Below are 16216 nucleotides of genomic sequence, written 5' to 3'. Positions count from 1 at the left end.
CTCCGGGGGCTTCTGTGTCCTCATCTACATCCATAGACATTAATATGGAGAAAGTATGTGCCCCCCACATCCACCTCCGGGGGCTTCTCTGTCCTCATCTACATCCATAGACATTAATATGGAGAAAGTATGTGCCCCCCACATCCTCCTCCGGGGGCTTCTCTGTTCTCATCTACATCCATAGACATTAATATGGAGAAAGTATGTGCCCCCCACATCCTCCTCCGGGGGCTTCTCTGTCCTCATCTACATCCATAGACATTAATATGGAGAAAGTATGTGCCCCCCACATCCACCTCCGGGGGCTTCTCTGTCCTCATCTACATCCATAGACATTAATATGGAGAAAGTATGTGCCCCCCACATCCTCCTCCGGGGGCTTCTCTGTCCTCATCTACATCCATAGACATTAATATGGAGAAAGTATGTGCCCCCCACATCCACCTCCGGGGGCTTCTCTGTCCTCATCTACATCCATAGACATTAATATGGAGAAAGTATGTGCCCCCCATATCCTCCTCCGGGGGCTTCTCTGTCCTCATCTACATCCATAGACATTAATATGGAGAAAGTATGTGCCCCCCACATCCACCTCCGGGGGCTTCTCTGTCCTCATCTACATCGATAGACATTAATATGGAGACAGTATGTGCCCCCCACATCCACCTCCGGGGGCTTCTGTGTCCTCATCTACATCCATAGACATTAATATGGAGAAAGTATGTGCCCCCCACATCCTCCTCCGGGGGCTTCTCTGTCCTCATCTACATCCATAGACATTAATATGGAGAAAGTATGTGCCCCCCACATCCACCTCCGGGGGCTTCACTGTCCTCATCTACATCTATAGACATTAATATGGAGGAAAGTATGTGCCCCCCACATCCTCCTCCGGGGGCTTCACTGTCCTCATCTACATCTATAGACATTAATATGGAGGAAAGTATGTGCCCCCCACATCCTCCTCCGGGGGCTTCTCTGTCCTCATCTACATCCATAGACATTAATATGGAGAAAGTATGTGCCCCCCACATCCTCCTCCGGGGGCTTCTCTGTCCTCATCTACATCCATAGACATTAATATGGAGAAAGTATGTGCCCCCCATATCCACCTCCGGGGGCTTCTCTGTCCTCATCTACATCCATAGACATTAATATGGAGAAAGTATGTGCCCCCCACATCCTCCTCCGGGGGCTTCTCTGTCCTCATCTACATCCATAGACATTAATATGGAGAAGGTATGTGCCCCCCACATCCTCCTCCGGGGGCTTCTCTGTCCTCATCTACATCGATAGACATTAATATGGAGAAAGTATGTGCCCCCCATATCCTCCTCCGGGGGCTTCTCTGTCCTCATCTACATCCATAGACATTAATATGGAGAAAGTATGTGCCCCCCACATCCACCTCCGGGGGCTTCTGTGTCCTCATCTACATCCATAGACAGTAATATGGAGAAAGTATGTGCCCCCCACATCCTCCTCCGGGGGCTTCTCTGTCCTCATCTACATCCATAGACATTAATATGGAGAAAGTATGTGCCCCCCACATCCTCCTCCGGGGGCTTCTCTGTCCTCATCTACATCCATAGACATTAATATGGAGAAAGTATGTGCCCCCCACATCCACCTCCGGGGGCTTCTCTGTCCTCACCTACATCCATAGACATTAATATGGAGACAGTATGTGCCCCCCACATCCTCCTCCGGGGGCTTCTCTGTCCTCATCTACATCCATAGACATTAATATGGAGAAAGTATGTGCCCCCCACATCCACCTCCGGGGGCTTCTCTGTCCTCACCTACATCCATAGCCATTAATATGGAGAAAGTATGTGCCCCCCACATCCACCTCCGGGGGCTTCTCTGTCCTCACCTACATCCATAGACATTAATATGGAGAAAGTATGTGCCCCCCACATCCTCCTCCGGGGGCTTCTCTGTCCTCATCTACATCCATAGACATTAATATGGAGAAAGTATGTGCCCCCCACATCCACCTCCGGGGGCTTCTCTGTCCTCATCTACATCCATAGACATTAATATGGAGAAAGTATGTGCCCCCCACATCCTCCTCCGGGGGCTTCTCTGTCCTCTACATCCATAGACATTAATATGGAGAAAGTATGTGCCCCCCACATCCTCCTCCGGGGGCTTCTCTGTCCTCATCTACATCCATAGACATTAATATGGAGAAAGTATGTGCCCCCCACATCCACCTCCGGGGGCTTCTCTGTCCTCATCTACATCCATAGACATTAATATGGAGAAGGTATGTGCCCCCCACATCCTCCTCCGGGGGCTTCTGTGTCCTCATCTACATCCATAGACATTAATATGGAGAAAGTATGTGCCCCCCACATCCTCCTCCGGGGGCTTCTCTGTCCTCATCTACATCCATAGACATTAATATGGAGAAAGTATGTGCCCCCCACATCCTCCTCCGGGGGCTTCTCTGTCCTCATCTACATCCATAGACATTAATATGGAGAAAGTATGTGCCCCCCACATCCTCCTCCGGGGGCTTCTCTGTCCTCATCTACATCCATAGACATTAATATGGAGAAAGTATGTGCCCCCCACATCCTCCTCCGGGGGCTTCTCTGTCCTCATCTACATCCATAGACATTAATATGGAGACAGTATGTGCCCCCCACATCCTCCTCCGGGGGCTTCTCTGTCCTCATCTACATCCATAGACATTAATATGGAGAAAGTATGTGCCCCCCACATCCTCCTCCGGGGGCTTCTCTGTCCTCCTCTACATCCATAGACATTAATATGGAGAAAGTATGTGCCCCCCATATCCTCCTCCGGGGGCTTCTCTGTCCTCATCTACATCCATAGACATTAATATGGAGAAAGTATGTGCCCCCCACATCCTCCTCCGGGGGCTTCTCTGTCCTCATCTACATCCATAGACATTAATATGGAGAAAGTATGTGCCCCCCACATCCTCCTCCGGGGGCTTCTCTGTCCTCATCTACATCCATAGACATTAATATGGAGAAAGTATGTGCCCCCCACATCCACCTCCGGGGGCTTCTCTGTCCTCATCTACATCCATAGACATTAATATGGAGAAAGTATGTGCCCCCCACATCCTCCTCCGGGGGCTTCTCTGTCCTCATCTACATCTATAGACATTAATATGGAGAAAGTATGTGCCCCCCACATCCACCTCCGGGGGCTTCTCTGTCCTCACCTACATCCATAGACATTAATATGGAGAAAGTATGTGCCCCCACATCCACCTCCGGGGGCTTCTCTGTCCTCATCTACATCCATAGACATTAATATGGAGAAAGTATGTGCCCCCCACATCCTCCTCCGGGGGCTTCTCTGTCCTCATCTACATCCATAGACATTAATATGGAGACAGTATGTGCCCCCCACATCCACCTCCGGGGGCTTCTCTGTCCTCATCTACATCCATAGACATTAATATGGAGAAAGTATGTGCCCCCCACATCCACCTCCGGGGGCTTCTCTGTCCTCATCTACATCCATAGACATTAATATGGAGAAAGTATGTGCCCCCCACATCCTCCTCCGGGGGCTTCTCTGTCCTCACCTACATCCATAGACATTAATATGGAGAAAGTATGTGCCCCCCACATCCTCCTCCGGGGGCTTCTCTGTCCTCATCTACATCCATAGACATTAATATGGAGAAAGTATGTGCCCCCCACATCCACCTCCGGGGGCTTCTCTGTCCTCATCTACATCCATAGACATTAATATGGAGAAAGTATGTGCCCCCCACATCCTCCTCCGGGGGCTTCTCTGTCCTCATCTACATCCATAGACATTAATATGGAGACAGTATGTGCCCCCCACATCCTCCTCCGGGGGCTTCTCTGTCCTCATCTACATCCATAGACATTAATATTGAGGAAAGTATGTGCCCCCCACATCCTCCTCCGGGGGCTTCTCTGTCCTCATCTACATCCATAGACATTAATATTGAGGAAAGTATGTGCCCCCCACATCCACCTCCGGGGGCTTCTCTGTCCTCATCTACATCCATAGACATTAATATGGAGAAAGTATGTGCCCCCCACATCCACCTCCGGGGGCTTCTCTGTTCTCATCTACATCCATAGACATTAATATGGAGAAAGTATGTGCCCCCCACATCCTCCTCCGGGGGCTTCTCTGTCCTCATCTACATCCATAGACATTAATATGGAGAAAGTATGTGCCCCCCACATCCACCTCCGGGGGCTTCTCTGTCCTCATCTACATCCATAGACATTAATATGGAGACAGTATGTGCCCCCCACATCCTCCTCCGGGGGCTTCTCTGTCCTCTACATCCATAGACATTAATATGGAGAAAGTATGTGCCCCCCACATCCTCCTCCGGGGGCTTCTCTGTCCTCATCTACATCCATAGACATTAATATGGAGAAAGTATGTGCCCCCCACATCCTCCTCCGGGGGCTTCTCTGTCCTCATCTACATCCATAGACATTAATATGGAGGAAAGTATGTGCCCCCCACATCCACCTCCGGGGGCTTCTCTGTCCTCATCTACATCCATAGACATTAATATGGAGGAAAGTATGTGTCAGATCTTCTTTGATCCACTCAAAATCTGCTGAGACTTTTCCTATCTCGTGGTCTATGAAAAAAAAGGGGGGATATGAGGGACCTCAAGGATATTTAATATTTTCTATGGCACCTCCCCCTTTTTTAGATGGTGTAAGGGCCGATTAACAGATTTCCCCTTAAGCCTACCTTACGGCCCACCCTTCCTGGATCTTATAATACCCTCTCCGTTGAGGATTCGGAGATAGGTTTCTCCGGGGGGTTACTCAGCGCCTTACGACAGGTCTGAGATTTCTGGCTGGGGTAGCCAAAAGTGACGCTAAGGCCCCAAACTTACAGGAACCCCCCGGGACCTGTTCTGGGTCAATCACTGGTCCTGTTATCCCACTTCATGATGAGAGTCCAGAAGACAGGACGTTTCCTGCGTTCTTGGCTCTCAGGACACGGGTGACAGTGCCTGGACAGGCTGTCTCCCTGGGGGATAACAGTTTTCGATTTCTCCGACAGTCTGTGGGACACACCTGACCACCACCTTGACTGACTCTGGATACAATTTTCCCACCCCTCTGACAGGCTAGGGGTGCCTTTTCCCCATCCTCCTGACAGACAGTGAGATACACATTTCCCTCACCCTGCTGTAGGACATACGTTCCCACACCCCAGACGGGCTGGGGGTAACACCTTCTCTGGCCTCCTTTTTACCTTAGAGGCTTTGCTAACTGTGGGGCAACTACCACTGGCCATGTCATGGCCCATGCTGCCATTGATCAGCTGCATGGGACCACCTTCCTTATGATCCCCGTGCTTCTCCTTATCCTTCCCCATTACCTCAGGAGCTATGCCATTTATGGGGCAGCTACCACTGGCCATGTCACAGTCTGTCGTGACACTGGTCAGGTGAACGGGACCTTCTGCTTCATGGTCTCCATGCCTGCTCCCATTGCCCTTAACACTTATGCTGGCTCCTTTTAGGAGACCCTCAGCAGCATCACCTCACAGCGTGTGTGTCTGAGAGCTCCTGTACCACAACACACATTTTTATTATGCATCACATTGACATTATGGACACTTGTATCACATGACATATGAGTTCTGGTAGGGCTGTCAGGGATGTATCGAGCAACCAACCATCTCAGATCAGTTCCCAATAAAACATTTGTGGGGAGATTCTCTGACACTCCCACTTCCCTTATCCACCTCTCCGCAGCCCAATCCAGAAAAACCTGGGCCATCGGTAAGAGACACTGAACACCCCCAAAACCGGTGAGTCAGGGTCTTCCCAGAAATGAGTTCCTCCGGTAACACAAACTCAGGGTGCACGAGAGTATGTTCTGCATTAGTGTCCTTAAGCCCAACAGTAATGGTGTTGCCCACAGTAACTGGTTGGAAATTTTCACAGGCTTTCCTAACCACCCCACCCACAAAAAGAATGGCTGCACTAGGCCCTGGGGCCTCAGGTGTGGGGTTCATCTTCTATCTCTCTGGGCAATCAAGGCTGATGTGTCCTATCCGGTCACAGGTATAGAAGCGCCAGGAGTCATATGCAGGCCGGGTGCTGGAAGATGGGGCCAGACCCCCTGAGGGCCGGCTGGCAGGGGCACTGGGGGTGATAGTTGGCTTACCCCCTTTTCAGCTGGTGACTGCTGACTTCCGCACCTCCGGTGTTTGATTGGACTCATTCGCATCGGCAATCTGTGCTGCCTTGGCGGCTTCCTTTGGCTCGGTCCAGCACAAACCATTGCACCTCCACTGAGCAAAGATGAAGAAATTGTTCTTTCACCATCAGATCCTTCAGTTCCTCAAAGGTGGTGATTGACAGTTCCTGGACCCACTGCTCAAAGGTGGTTCAGAGCCCATCCACCACATCACTGTAGCTGTCATGTGGTTCACATTGGAGGTTCTAGAACTGTTTCCGGTAGACCTCAGGAGTCGGCTGGTAAGTTTTTATCAGGGCCTGCTTGATGGACTCAGTCTCGATCTTGGTCTCGAGGGAGAGAAGCAAACACCTCCAAACCTTCCCCTCTGAGCCTTGGAGTTAAATATTGGGCCCATTGGTCCTCAGGCAGCTGGTACTGTCTGCAGGTTTTTTCAAACCCCCGCAGAAATATGTCCAAGTCTGCGTCCTTGTCCATCACAGGAAAATGCTCAAGAAGGGGTTTGAAGCAACTAGCATTGCTGGACTCACTGCTGCTGCCCCTGGATTCAGGTTAACTCCAGCTGGTACTAGCTCTCTTGCCGCTCCCACTCGGCCTGTTGGAATTGCAGAATCAGTTTCAGACGTCCCTCACGATCATCTGCGTGGAGTTGATCCAAGACTATCTGCAGGGGTTGGTCCACACTACTCTGGTTGCGAGTATGGCTGCCATTCACTGGTTGGACCTCTGTTGAAGCCCCACCTGCGCTTGGCTGGCTTCTCCATCCTCAGGGCTGTGGTGATGGACTGGCTCTGCGGCACCTTGCAACAGTTCTGCAATCATTTGGCACTTGGTTCCGCCCGTGGAGTCAATCTGTCTCAGCGCACAGAAAGCAATAAGAGCATCCTTGGTCTGCTGGTTATACCAGGACTCTCCCATTGTAGCCATAATTGCCAAATAAAAGAAAGGACAGAAAAACAAGAGAAGGGAAGGGTGTAACTGCTACACGTACAGTAATGTCCCAGATAAGAAAATATTAATACGCTGAGTCTCGTTCCTTAAAACCTTACACAGGATTCTCGCAAGAACTGTACAAGTTTTCAGTGACAGGAATGATTTCTCAAACCAGATCACTGATGTTCTGTAAAATCCCACTGCTGCCACCAATTTGTCAGGGATCCAAATGTTGTTCAGGACTTTCTTAGTCCCACAAATCCCTGATATCACAGGCCGAGAAGATCACGATCTTTGGAGCAAACCACTCTCTGCTGCCCCCTATCATCCGGACAATTACACGATTGGCCGACGATCAACGGAGAAGGCCGCAGCCTGTTCGCACCACTAGGCCGGATGTCAGAAAATTACCCATGAGTGTACGGCATATACACCTCCGGATTCCAACACATGGAATATGTGTACACACCCCGGTACGATCACGGATAATTCTGACAATCCCAGACTATTCGCTGCCACCACTAATCTGTCTCGGTCGATTAGACACTGTACGGTAGCTCTTGGCTTCGAGGCGCAGTTTACAGAACAGAAGGAACAGAACTATTACATTTTACATTTAATCCAAAAGATTTTACAAGGGGGAGAAAACAATACAGTAAACAGGTACATAAAATATAAGGGATTAACAGGAGAACTTACTACACCGATCGCAGAGACGATTCAGTTTAGCCGAAGAGAGAGCGTATCCATTTGGCCGCCAATAAACGGGATTCATGCATACATGACATGTAGCTCGCTGCACGAACACTGATGATAATTGGGATTGATCTTTTACCGGACCCTGAGTCCCACCCACACACCCCTCTACGGTGACCTCACAAGGGCTTGGTTGTGGGATGGTCTCAGCCCATCATGATTTTAGGAAATCCAAATTTATGCAATAAGTCCTCAAAGGACGACTGCAGAAGTTTGAGACTGATGTCATCTTTCGTATTGGGATTTTATCTACGCTTAGAGATCAAACATGGCCTAGTTATTTGGACCCTATGGATTTGGGGCCTCTTGGTGGGGGTTATAATTACGAGAAAATATATATCTGTTTCCTTCTTAACCATGGTGCTGACAATGTGCGTTTCATTAATATTGGATGTATAGAAATTCCAATAATCTGTGTTTTTTTAGGAGACATACTGTCTGAGCTGCCTATGGTAATTGCAGTGACCATGGCTATTTCTAAAGAGTGTGAGATCTTCTTTAAATCCACTGAAAACCTGATAGCCTTTTCCTGTCTCTCTGTCTATGCACAATTCACATCCTCGGTCATTTACCTGGGCATAAAGAGGAATCCGTGCATGTTAATTAAGCTGCTGCACACCTCTCTACACTGCCATTTTACATAACAGCAGCTTTGAGTGCTAGCTCCTGTTTCCTTATGCAAAGGGTAGAGGTAAAAAACGAAGGGAGGGGGAAGTGAGGGACCTCAGAGATTTTTAGTATTTTCTATGACAAATACACGCGTGGCTACGTGGTGGCTGAATGGGAGACAAGTCACACACAATATTAAAAATAATACGATTACTAATGAAACATAAATGTAGGCCCTGCAGAATAATTGGTAAATGTACAGATATCAGGGGACGGGTGACACCTCAAGCAAGAGAGTTGTGAATAAGGAACAAAAAGCCGTGTATCCAAAGGTGAACACATTAGATAAAGTGCTGGAGTGGAAATCGCCCGGTGAAGACGTGTAGCGTCCCATCCGCCTCTACAATGTAATCTGTACTATAAATATTCTATTTCAGGTGATGACTCACGAGGCTGTACCTAGAGGCTGTACCTAGAGGGAGGCCATGACATGGGTAAGCGGTGAGATCACAGGTGGTATGCTGCCCTGTAACATTCACACGAAGGAATCAATGTGTCACTGATCCATGTGGAGAGCAGATACCGGAGCGCAGTGCTGAGAACGCGAGGACAATGGAACTGGAAAAGGAGTCAACTCACACTGAGGCCAAATTCAAGAGGTTGTGCCATGAACAGAAGTTAATTTTAATCAACAGACCTTGGAATAATCATAATTTCCACAATTGGATGAAATATAATGTTCCTGTGCATATATATATATATATATGAGTAAAAAACAGGAACAGCACAAATCCTTATCTTCGGGTGCAAAGCCCCCCAACAGCCCGTCCATCGGTTGTCGTTAGTCCATACAATTAAAAAAGCAGGCAGCACTCCATATTCTTTTAGGTGATCTGCAGGATTTATTCAGACCCACACGTCTGGGCAACGTTTCGGCTCCAAATGAGCCTTTCTCAAGCAGTGAGTGTATCTCCATAGAGTATATATATATATATATATATATATATATATATATATATATATATATATATATATTTTAACATCCCTTAATTGTGGCCAATTAATATACAATATAAACCTATAAAGTGCATACAGTATGTGCCAATAGTGTCCTGTGCTTATAATTGAATATTCACAATACTTTATCAGGCTACCTACTGTCACTTTACATATTGAATTATTCACCTGCTTTCGCTTCCCCCAGAGAGACATGTCGTTCATGGAGGACAGTACACATGTTGTTCGGCGGTCTGAAATGTCAAGTGCGCATGTCTAAGCGCATCTAAGTGCGTCATTCCCCTGTGTCGGACTGAAGGCCAATCAGAAGTCACACATGGCTTCTGTGGGCGGGCGCATGCGCATAAGCGCTTAAACCGCCATTTTGGTAGAGGCATATTAATCTATCGTGCATATCTGGGCACATCATCTGCAATGTCCTAAGGACCCATAGAATATACCTTTCAGGCGCATGCGTAATAGCACAGAATACCGCCATCTTAGCTGTGGCATATTAAAAACATTTCAGTTGTCAAAGTTAGATGGGACATCTCCGCATAGTTCAATCAAGAACCTCCCAAAGCGTCTTCTTGCCATAAGGACTTGTTTCTAACACATTAACCCGCCCTGACAATCCGGATATGGTCTTTTCCAGGCCATCGCCCAGAGGTCAGACAGTGTCTAGGAGGTTGCACCTAACCCTATCAGGTCCAATGCCTCGACTTATGAGGCATAACAATAACAGAAAATGAATAAATGCAGATAATGATTTTTTTATGATTTTTCAAACAGTTCATTCATTGGCCTTCAATCCTTTCACACATGTATATACATATGAATATACAGTGGGTACATAAAGTATTCAGACCCCTTTAAATTTTTCACTCTTTGTTTTACTGCAGCCATTTCGTAAATTCAAAAAGTTCATTTTTTCTCATTAATGTCCACTCTGCACCCCATCTTGACTGAAAAAAAAAACAGAAATGCAGAAATTTTTGCAAATTGAATAAAAAAGAAAAACTGAAATATCACATGGTCATAAGTCTTCAGCCCCTTGCTCAGACACTCATATGTAAGGCTGCTTTCACACTAGCGTCGGTACGGGCCCATCGCAGTGCGTCTGGCCAACGTACCGACGCATGCTGTGAACGTAATGCCCGACGTAGGCAGTGGAAGCAGTCTTACGACACTTCCGCTGCCCCATTGTAATGTCCGGGGAGGAGGGGGAGGAGTTTCAGTCGCGCATGCGCGGTTGAAAATGGAGGACTCGACGCACAAAAAAAGTTAAATGTAACTTTTTTTGTGGCGGCGGTCCGCCAAAACACGATGCAACCGTCGCACGACGGTTGTGACGTGTGGCACTGCGTCGCTAATAAAAGTCTATGGAGAAAAAAACGCATCCTGCGGGCAACTTTGCAGGATGCGTTTTTTTCTCCACAACGAGGCATTGCAACGTGCAGTGCACGACGCTAGTGTGAAAGTAGCCTAAGTCACATACTGTCCATTTCCTTGTGATCCTGGGATTCACAGTGAGGTATATACAGTGGGGTACTGTCATGAAGTGACTGTCCAAGCATGACACGACCCAACAGGTGGTCGGTCACAAAACGGCGGAACTCACAAGGGAATACTGGGGACACAATAACAACGGTGGGCCCTGCGATAAGGAACGGGGAGATGGACACCTCCTGCACTCTCCTAAGGATGTGCCCTAATCTTCCTGACGTCCCTATACCGGTTCTCTCACCCCGTCGCCGAGCAGGATACCTCAGCCCTCACTCGCCCTGCACCTATCCCTGGGTAGGGAATTGGCAGGTGAGAGCACTGGTCCCATCACTGCACTAATAAACACAAAGGGAAAGAAAGACAAGCAAGGTATAAGCAAACAACACTTAGCTTTCATCTACTGCAATGCACTGCACAGCAGAGTAATGCACCAGGAATAAGTATTCAGCAGAAGAACCACTGCACTCAGCAAACTCCTACAGCTAGGTTGATCACCAGAAGGACCTGTATAACCAACAGTCAGCTGATGCATCAGGTGACCTTATGAAGGATGATGGGAGTTGTCACCAACATCAGGTGACCAAGATGCAATGCAATAACACCAGCGGCCACCGAAGGGGGGAAGACTGCATTAACCCCAAATGACCAGAAACGAAAAATGGTTTTAATCAGAGGGAAACCAGATCTGCCACAGATCCAAACATGGATCATGACAGTACCCCCCTTACAATGAGGGCCTCTGGACACTCAACAACAGACCTCACCAGATAACAACCTATGGTGAGGACGCCTCAATCCACCAGAGATGACCTCAGCAGTCACCTGACTCTCAGGTTTATGGCAAAAGAGGCCTGATGAAAATGCCAACAACGTAGGCTCCGGAGGCGCCGCAAACCTCCAGAGCGCCGACCTGGGGAATGAGTTGTGTACATGCATAACTGGGGGTAACTCCAACTGAAAAGTCCCCGGGCTGAGAATGGCCGACACCCGATATAGCCCAATTACCCTGGAACTCCAGGTCCCAGTACCACACTTCCACCTGATATTTTTGGTGGACACCCATACGTACTCATTCACACACAGGTCCGGACCTGAACGTTTATTTTCATGCATGCGTCTGCCACAAGACGGTGAATTCTTTACAGAACCGACAACAGAGGCGTCCCCCTGTGTCACCAAACTCACCCCCCCACTATGCACCGAGGAAACCACCACCCTCCTCTCACCCCTCCTCCTAAGAGGTCTCTGACCCACCAGGTTAGCATGTAGTGAGGGTAAAGTCTTGCCCCTAATCCCTGGCAGCACCTCTGCTGCCCCCACTGGAGAAGAAGGTGTAGGTTGTAGAAGGATGGCAGAGATCGTAGATCCTGAGCAGCAGTCCTTACACCACTGACCCCAGCTGACTACTTCCCTGGACCACCAGTCTATGACCGGGTTGTGTCTTTTCAACTAAGGGAGTCCTAAAACCATGGGAGTTGGTATGCCCTCCAAGATGTAGCATGATACTCTTCATGACAAGCCCCTATACGCAGATGTATATTGTCTACGTCTTGCGCAATGCTCCCCTGGCTGAGTGGAGCAGAGTCAATGGCCTGGATGCTAAAGGGTCTCGCTAGCGTCCTACTCATTAGGCCATGGGTCTGGACAAAATGAGCATCCGCCAAATTGACTCCCGCTCCACTGTCCACAAGCACCAGAATATTCTCAGTTACCTCACCAATAACCACCTCAGCAGGCAAAGTACACTGAGACGAGAAAATGGAGGAAATATACACTCCCTGGTCACCTCCCTCCACACGACCAGGAGGACGCGACTCTTTAGATGGTGCAGGTACTTTGGCACGCGCTGGGCAGACATTGATAAAATGACCGGTCTGCCCACAGTAGAAACATGCCCCCACTCCACGGTGAACCACAGGCAACCCAATTTGGGAACCAACTCCTCCCACCTGCATGGGTTCGTCCGCCTGTTCAAGTGTCCCCACCTCCCTATCAAGGACTACAGGGGGCACATTTGGAGTATGCCTCTCCCTCAAGCGTCTATCCACCCGGATGGCAAGGGACATGGCAGCCTCCAACGACCTGGGGGCTGCGTACTGCACCAGAGTATCTTGCAACCTAGGGGACAGACCCTGCACAAAATGGCTCCTAAGAGCAGAGTCATTCCACTGTGTATCTGTGGCCCACCTCCTGAACTCTGAACAATACTCAGCCAGACGCCCCCCTGTTTGATCTTACAGAGTCAGGATTCCGCCAGGGAGACGCCATCAGGATCACCATACACCAGCGCCAGAGCCATTAAAAACTCGTCCACCGACCATAGGGATGATGAACCGGTCGGCAGGGAGAAGGCCGAGGATTGGGGATCACCCTTAAGAAGGGAAACCAGATCTGCCACAGATCCAAGCATGGATTGTGACAGGTACACAATGGGTATATACAGTGGGGCACAGAGTGGGGTATATACAGTTGGGTATACAGTGGGATACACAGTAGGTATATACAGTAGGGTATATACAGTGAGGTATATGCAGTAGGGTATATACAGTGGGGTGTATACAGTGGGGTACACAATTGGGTATACAGTGGGACACACTGTGGGGTATATAAAGTGGAGTACACAGTTGCGTATACAGTGGGATACACAGTGGGGTATACACAGTGGGGTACACAGTGGGTACAGTATATACAGTGGGGTACACAATAGGTATACACAGTAGGTATATACAGTGGGGTATATACAGTAGGGTATATACAGTGGGGTATTTACAGTGGGATACACAGTGTGGTATACAGTGGGGTACACAGTGGGTATATACAGTGGGGTACACAGTGGGGTATATACAGTGGGGTACATAGTGGTGTATATACGGTAGGGTCACAGTGAAGTATACAGTGGGGTACACAGTGGGATATATACAGTGAGCTACACACAGTGGGGTACAGTGGGATATATACAGTGGGCTACACACACAGTGGGGTATACAGTGGGGTACACAGTGGATATATACAGTGGGATACACAGTGGGGTATATACAGTGGGGTACACAGTGGGGTATATACAGTGGGGTACATAGTGGGGTATACAGTGAGGCACACAGGGGGTATATACAGTGGGGTATACAGTGGGGTACATAGTGGGGTATACAGTGGGGTACACAGTGGGTATATACAGTGGGATACACAGTGGGATATATACAGTGGGCTACACACACAGTGGGGTATATACAGTGGGGTACATAGTGGGGTATACAGTGGGTATATACAGTGGGGTACACAGTGAAGTATATACAGTGAGGTACATAGTGGGGTATACAGTGGGGTACACAGTGGGTATATACAGTGGGGTACATAGTGGGGTACATAGTGGGGTATACAGTGGGGCACACAGTGGGTATATACAGTGGGGTACACAGTGAGGTATATACAGTGGGGTACATAGTGGGTATACAGTGGGGTACACAGTGGGTATATACAGTGGGGTACACAGTGGGTATATACAGTGGGATACACAGTGGGATATATACAGTGGGCTACACACACAGTGGGGTATATACAGTGGGGTACATAGTGGGGTATACAGTGGGTATATACAGTGGGGTACACAGTGAAGTATATACAGTGAGGTACATAGTGGGGTATACAGTGGGGTACACAGTGGGTATATACAGTGGGGTACATAGTGGGGTACATAGTGGGGTATACAGTGGGGCACACAGTGGGTATATACAGTGGGGTACACAGTGAGGTATATACAGTGGGGTACATAGTGGGTATACAGTGGGGTACACAGTGGGTATATACAGTGGGGTACACAGTGGGGTGTATACAGTGGGGTACACAGTGGGGTATATACAGTGGGGTACACAGTGGGGTGTATACAGTGGGGTATACAGTGGGGTACACAGTGGGATACACAGTGGGGTATATACAGTGGGGTAAATAGTGGGTATATACAGTGGGGTACACAGTGGGGTATATACAGTGGGGTACACAGTGGGGTATACAGTGGGGTACACAGTGGGGTATATACAGTGGGGTACACAGTGGGGTGTATACAGTGGGGTACACAGTGGGGTATACAGTGGGGTACACAGTGGGTATATACAGTGGGATACACAGTGGGGTATATACAGTGGGGTACAGAGTGGGGTGTATACAGTGGGGTATACAGTGGGGTACACAGTGGGATACACAGTGGGGTATATACAGTGGGGTAAATAGTGGGGTATATACAGTGGGGTACATAGTGAGGTATACAGTGGGGTACACAGTGGGAGATATACAGTGGGGTACACAGTGGGGTGTATACAGTGGGGTACACAGTGGGATACACAGTGGGGTATATACAGTGGGGTAAATAGTGGGGTATATACAGTGGAGTACATAGTGAGGTACACAGTGGGAGATATACAGTGGGGTAAGCAGTGGGGTACATAGTGGGGTATACAGTGGGGTACATAGTGGGTTATATACAGTGAGGTATATAGTGAGGTATACAGTGGGTATATAGTGAGGTATACAGTGGGAGATATGCAGCGGGGTACAGGGCTGCCACTAGGAATTTTGGGGTCCCATACTGGCCAACTTTTCAGGGCCCCCTTGTGACTCCACTCAGGCTCCACCCCTCAAACTGTCCACAGTCAAAAGATTTTTTAAGCCGCCACCACGACAGCGTAGGCTCTTTTGGCCGGGCCCTACTTTAACCTATTAATCATTTGTGAAAATATCCAAGACATTGTATTTTTCAATTTTTAAAATGACTAATAATATCACATACAAGGAACAAATACCACCGCACCATGACCAGACACCATATTACCACCACATGATTGTTAGAAGCTGTGTTGTTTTTGACCATCCGCCATCTTGTGGTTTTCTGGCTGCTGGTCTTTTCCCCTGGTGCTGGGTTGCCTTAGGACAGGTGATTGTGTCACCCTTTATTACCCAGCACCTGCCTCCCAGTCCTTGCTGGACAACAGTGTTAATCCGCTAGAGTTCTGGCTAGGTGCCTTTATAGGTTTCTGTGTATGATATTGTGCAGTTCTGGGACCTCTGGTTCTGCTATATTTAGTTTCTATTTTCAGTTGGTTTCTGCAGCCGTCTCTGTGTTTTGTATCACGAGGTGACCTGTTTTTATACCCAGCCCTTAGATCTTTCAAGGACCTCCTTCCCCCTATCTATAGGTCTTTGCTGAGATTTACCTA

At 48.5% G+C, this 16216-nt stretch overlaps 1 protein-coding gene across 1 annotated transcript in view; it reads left to right on the top strand.

The window, feature by feature from the left end:
- CFAP221 (cilia and flagella associated protein 221) overlaps positions 1 to 9272 on the top strand; it is a 327923-nt gene extending 318651 nt beyond the window's left edge. Inside the window, exon 24 of the mRNA XM_077273404.1 lies at positions 8945 to 9272. Within this exon, the coding sequence (XP_077129519.1) occupies positions 8945 to 8948 (4 nt within the window). The 3' untranslated portion in view covers positions 8949 to 9272. The remainder of the gene's footprint in view (positions 1 to 8944) is intronic.
- The last annotated feature ends 6944 nt before the right edge of the window (positions 9273 to 16216 follow it).

The sequence above is a fragment of the Ranitomeya variabilis genome, chromosome 7, assembly GCF_051348905.1.
Source record: "Ranitomeya variabilis isolate aRanVar5 chromosome 7, aRanVar5.hap1, whole genome shotgun sequence".
Classification (NCBI taxonomy): Eukaryota; Metazoa; Chordata; class Amphibia; order Anura; family Dendrobatidae; genus Ranitomeya; species Ranitomeya variabilis.
The sequence above is the reverse complement of the archived record's forward strand: the minus strand, read 5'-3'. Positions and strand labels throughout refer to the sequence as shown.